The following is a 4,073-nucleotide window of genomic DNA, read 5'->3' on the forward strand; positions in this document are numbered from 1 at the left end:
CCTGTAGTCCCAGCTATTTGGGAGGCTGAGACAAGAGAATCACTTAAGCCCAAGAGTTTGAGGTTGCTATGAGCTGTGACACCACAGCGCTCTACCAAGGGTGACAGTGAGAATATCTCAAATAAAATAAATAATAATAATAGGATTACATCATATTGTTTTGCAGTTTCCTCTGTTTACTGTATTGTAAAGATCTTTTCTGTCAGTGCTAATAGGTCTACGTCATTTTTTTTTTTTTTTTGGAGTTAGGGTCTCAGTCTGTTACCCTGAGTACAGTGCCATGGCATTGTAGCTCACAGCAACATCAAACTTCTGGGTTTGAGCAGTCCTTTTGCCTAAGCCTCTCAAGTGGCTGGGACTATGGCCCAGGTAGTTTTTCTTTTCTCTTCTTTTCTTTTTGAAACAGAGTCTCAAAAAAAAGTCTTGGTAGAGTACCCTGGTGTCATAGCTTACAGCAACCTCAAACTCTTGGGCTCAAGGGATCCTCTTACCTCAGTTTTTCATTTTTAGTAGAGATGGGGTCTCTCTCTTGGTCAAGCTGGTCTCGAACCTGTGAGCTCAAGCAATCCACCTGCCTTAGCCTCCCAAAGTGCTAGGATTACAGATGTGAGCCACTGTGCCTAGAGTGGTCTGTGTCATTCTTCTTTAGTCTTATAAATATTTTATTTAGTGAGGCACCACATTTCTTTAAACTCATATGAACCATGGGAGTTAGTTTCAGTTTTTCCCTGTCATAAAACAGTGCATTTCTTTCTTTCCAAAAAAAAAAAAAGAGGCTGGGTGTGGTGGCTCACACCTGTTGTCCCAGCACTGTGGGAGGCTGAGGCAGGTGGATCACATGAGCTCAGCCGAGTTCGAGACCAGCGGAAGACCATGAGCCAGAGTGAGACCCCCCCATCTCTACAAAAAAAAAAAGCCGGACGCTGTGGCAAGCACCTGTCATCCCAGCTACTTTGGGGGGCCAAAGGGCAAGAGAATCACTAAAGGAAGAAAAAAAAAATCTTCAAACTAAGATAAAGTGAAAGCCAGCTGAAATTGAAAGCAAAAAAGAGAGAGAGAGAGAGAGACATAGGGTCTTGCTTTGACACCCAGGCTCAAGTGCAGTGCTATGATCATAGCTCACTATAACCTCAAACAAATGGACTCAAGCGATTCTTCTACCTTAGCCTCCTGACTATCTAGAACTACAAGGTTAACGTGAGTTTATCCTTATGCATTAACTGTCCTAAGTCAGCCCTCTGTCTTTTTCTGTCATCTTAGCTAGAAACACGACTGGAGGAGTGGTTGGGGAAGACATTGCCTGGCAGTGACTGGACACCCAATTCTCGGTTTATCATTCGTTCTTGGCTTCGGGATGGCCTCAAGCCACGCTGCATAACCCGAGATCTCAAATGGGGAACCCCTGTGCCCTTAGAAGGTTTTGAGGACAAGGTAAAAACCGTTTAACCATTGTTGATATCTCAAATTATTCAGCCTTAGTGTTGAGACTGTGTGCTAGCTGAATAGACTGTTGGGTATATCTTATTCCAGTCTGAGGCTTGGTATTGATTCCTACTATGTTTCCCTCCTCCTGACCCTCCAGGTATTCTATGTCTGGTTTGATGCCACCATTGGCTACCTGTCTATCACAGCCAACTACACAGACCAGTGGGAGAGATGGTGGAAGAATCCAGAACAAGTGAGCAGTTGGTTGGGCTGTCTATAGGAAGGGTACATATGAGAGGGTTGGGTGTTAGGTCTTTGAAGGTGGTTTCAGAAAATCTCTCTCTTAACTATATATTCTCCTAGGTGGACCTCTATCAGTTCATGGCCAAAGACAATGTTCCCTTCCATGGCCTAGTCTTTCCTTGTTCAGCCCTAGGTGCTGAGGACAATTATACTTTGGTCAGCCACCTCATTGCTACAGGTAGGCGCCTTAGAAGACTGCAGATGGGTGTTTTGACAGGAATGAGAGTTTGGACAGTACTTGGAAGAAGATTCTGGAGAGATGTTAGGTCTTGAGTTAGGCATTGAGATAAAATAGTTAAAATATGAGAAAGGAAACAACCTGAAAAAAGCAAAAGTTTAAAGGTAAAACTTTGTGTTAGGTATGAGCAAAGGATAAAAAAGGCCAGAATGGGACTGCCACGTTCTGTGCAAGCCAGCTCAATGGGAAATGTTTCTGGACACCTGTATTTGGGGTTGAGGGAGAGGAAAGCATTAGTGGATTAGAGAGGGGAAGGATGTGATTTGAGCAGACAGTTCTCATTCTCCTTCTTTGTCCAGAATACCTGAACTACGAAGATGGTAAATTCTCTAAGAGCCGGGGTGTGGGAGTGTTTGGGGACATGGCCCAGGACACAGGAATTCCTGCTGATATCTGGCGCTTCTATCTGCTGTACATTCGGCCTGAGGGCCAGGACAGTGCTTTCTCCTGGACAGACTTGCTGCTTAAGAATAATTCTGAGCTGCTTAACAACCTGGGCAACTTCATCAACAGGTGGGACTTGGTAAGGGGTCGGATTCAACAGATGAGCTGGGATGGGGCTCTTTCTCCCTCATTAGATGGCAACGTGAAGAGAACTAGTAAATGGGTAGGAGGCTTGTGAGGGATGGGAAGGACAGTGTGGAAAGTTGGTTTCTGTCCATTGGGATCTGCTCCAAGCACACAGTGGGTTATGTATGCTTAGGGGAACAGTTAGCTATACAGACATGATTTTGCAAAGTTGGTCACAAAGTGAACTTTTGCAAGTTGTTTTCCTTCTTTCTTTTTTTTTTTTTTTTAAATTAAATCATAGCTGTGTGCCTTAATGCAATCATGAAGTACAGTGTGGTGTTTTCATATACAATTTGAAGTATTTTCATCAAACTGGTTAAGCAAGTTGTTTTCTTACTGATGTTCTTTTCCAGCAAAAAAAGTTCATCTGCAGATAACTGAAATGTTTGGCTGAAGCTAGAGGTTATTTTAGTGTAGGAGTAGGAGGCTGCCATTGTATTCTTCATAGTGTTTGTTACCTTAGGCTCACATTCTGTTACTGGTCCCTAGCTCTTCTGCAATCTAAAAAAATATCCCCCTTGGCTAGGATTCTTCACTTCCACTGTCTGAGTCCTGGGCCTTTAGCTCAGTCCTGCTACTCTTTCAGGTTTGGTTATTGACCATATTTAACAGATAGTCCTTACTATATATTTGTTTGCTAGGAATTAACATATTCCAGCTTGATCATTTTGAGTTTTTTTTTTGAGACATTCTCACTATGTTGCCCTCAGTAGAGTGCTATGGCATCATAGCTCACAGCAACCTCCAACTCCTAGGCTTTAGCGATTCTCTTGCCTCAGCCTCCCAAGTGGTTGGGACTACAGGGGTGTGCCACAAAGCCTGGCTAGTTTTTTTGTTGTTGTTGCAGTTGTTTAGTTGGCCCGGTCCAGGTTCAAACCCACCAGCCTTGGTGTATGTAGCTGGCGCCATAACCACTGTGCTATGGGCGACAGGGCGCCAAGCCAAGTATGAACTTTTTTTTTTTAGAAATAGAGTCTCACTTTATTGCTCTCAGTAGAGTGTGGTGGCGTCACAGCTCACAGCAACCTCCAACTCTTGGGCTTAGGCAATTTTCTTGCCTCAGCCTTCTGACTAGCTGGGACTACAGGCACCCGTCACAACGCCTGGCTATTTTTTGCTGTAATTTGGCCAGGGCCAGGTTTGAACCCGCCACCTTCGATATTTGGGGCCAGTGCCCTACCCACTGAGCCCACAGGCGCCGCCCCAAGTAGGAACTTAATAAAATGTACAGTCATTAACTTTATCAGGTTTCTTTATACACAGAGTCAGATTCTTATTGGAGAAATAGAATAAAGAATTAAGGCTGGTTGCATGGCTCATGCCTGTAATCCCAGCATTTGGGGAGGCAGAGATGAGAGGATTATTTGAGCTCAGAGGTTCAAGACCAGCCCAGGCAACACAGTGAGACCTTACCTATACAAAAACAGTTTAAAAATTAGCTGGGGGGCTCGGCGCCTATAGCTCAACCGGCTAAGGCGCCAGCCACGTACACCTAAGGTGGCGGGTTCGAATCCCCAGCCCGGACCCGCCAAACAAC

The 4,073-nt window shown here is 44.6% G+C and overlaps 1 protein-coding gene across 5 annotated transcripts in view; it reads left to right on the forward strand.

The window, feature by feature from the left end:
• MARS (methionyl-tRNA synthetase) overlaps positions 1–4,073 on the forward strand; it is a 25,647-nt gene that overhangs the window by 17,865 nt on the left and 3,709 nt on the right. For all 5 annotated transcript variants that reach the window (XM_023513542.1, XM_023513543.1, XM_023513541.1 and 2 more), the window contains exons 12-15: positions 1,261–1,431; positions 1,583–1,678; positions 1,789–1,906; positions 2,266–2,479. In XM_023513542.1, the coding sequence (XP_023369310.1) occupies positions 1,261–1,431; positions 1,583–1,678; positions 1,789–1,906; positions 2,266–2,479 (599 nt within the window). The remainder of the gene's footprint in view (positions 1–1,260; positions 1,432–1,582; positions 1,679–1,788; positions 1,907–2,265; positions 2,480–4,073) is intronic.

Source organism: Otolemur garnettii, unplaced genomic scaffold (assembly GCF_000181295.1).
Source record: "Otolemur garnettii isolate 467f Iridium unplaced genomic scaffold, OtoGar3 scaffold00043, whole genome shotgun sequence".
Classification (NCBI taxonomy): Eukaryota; Metazoa; Chordata; class Mammalia; order Primates; family Galagidae; genus Otolemur; species Otolemur garnettii.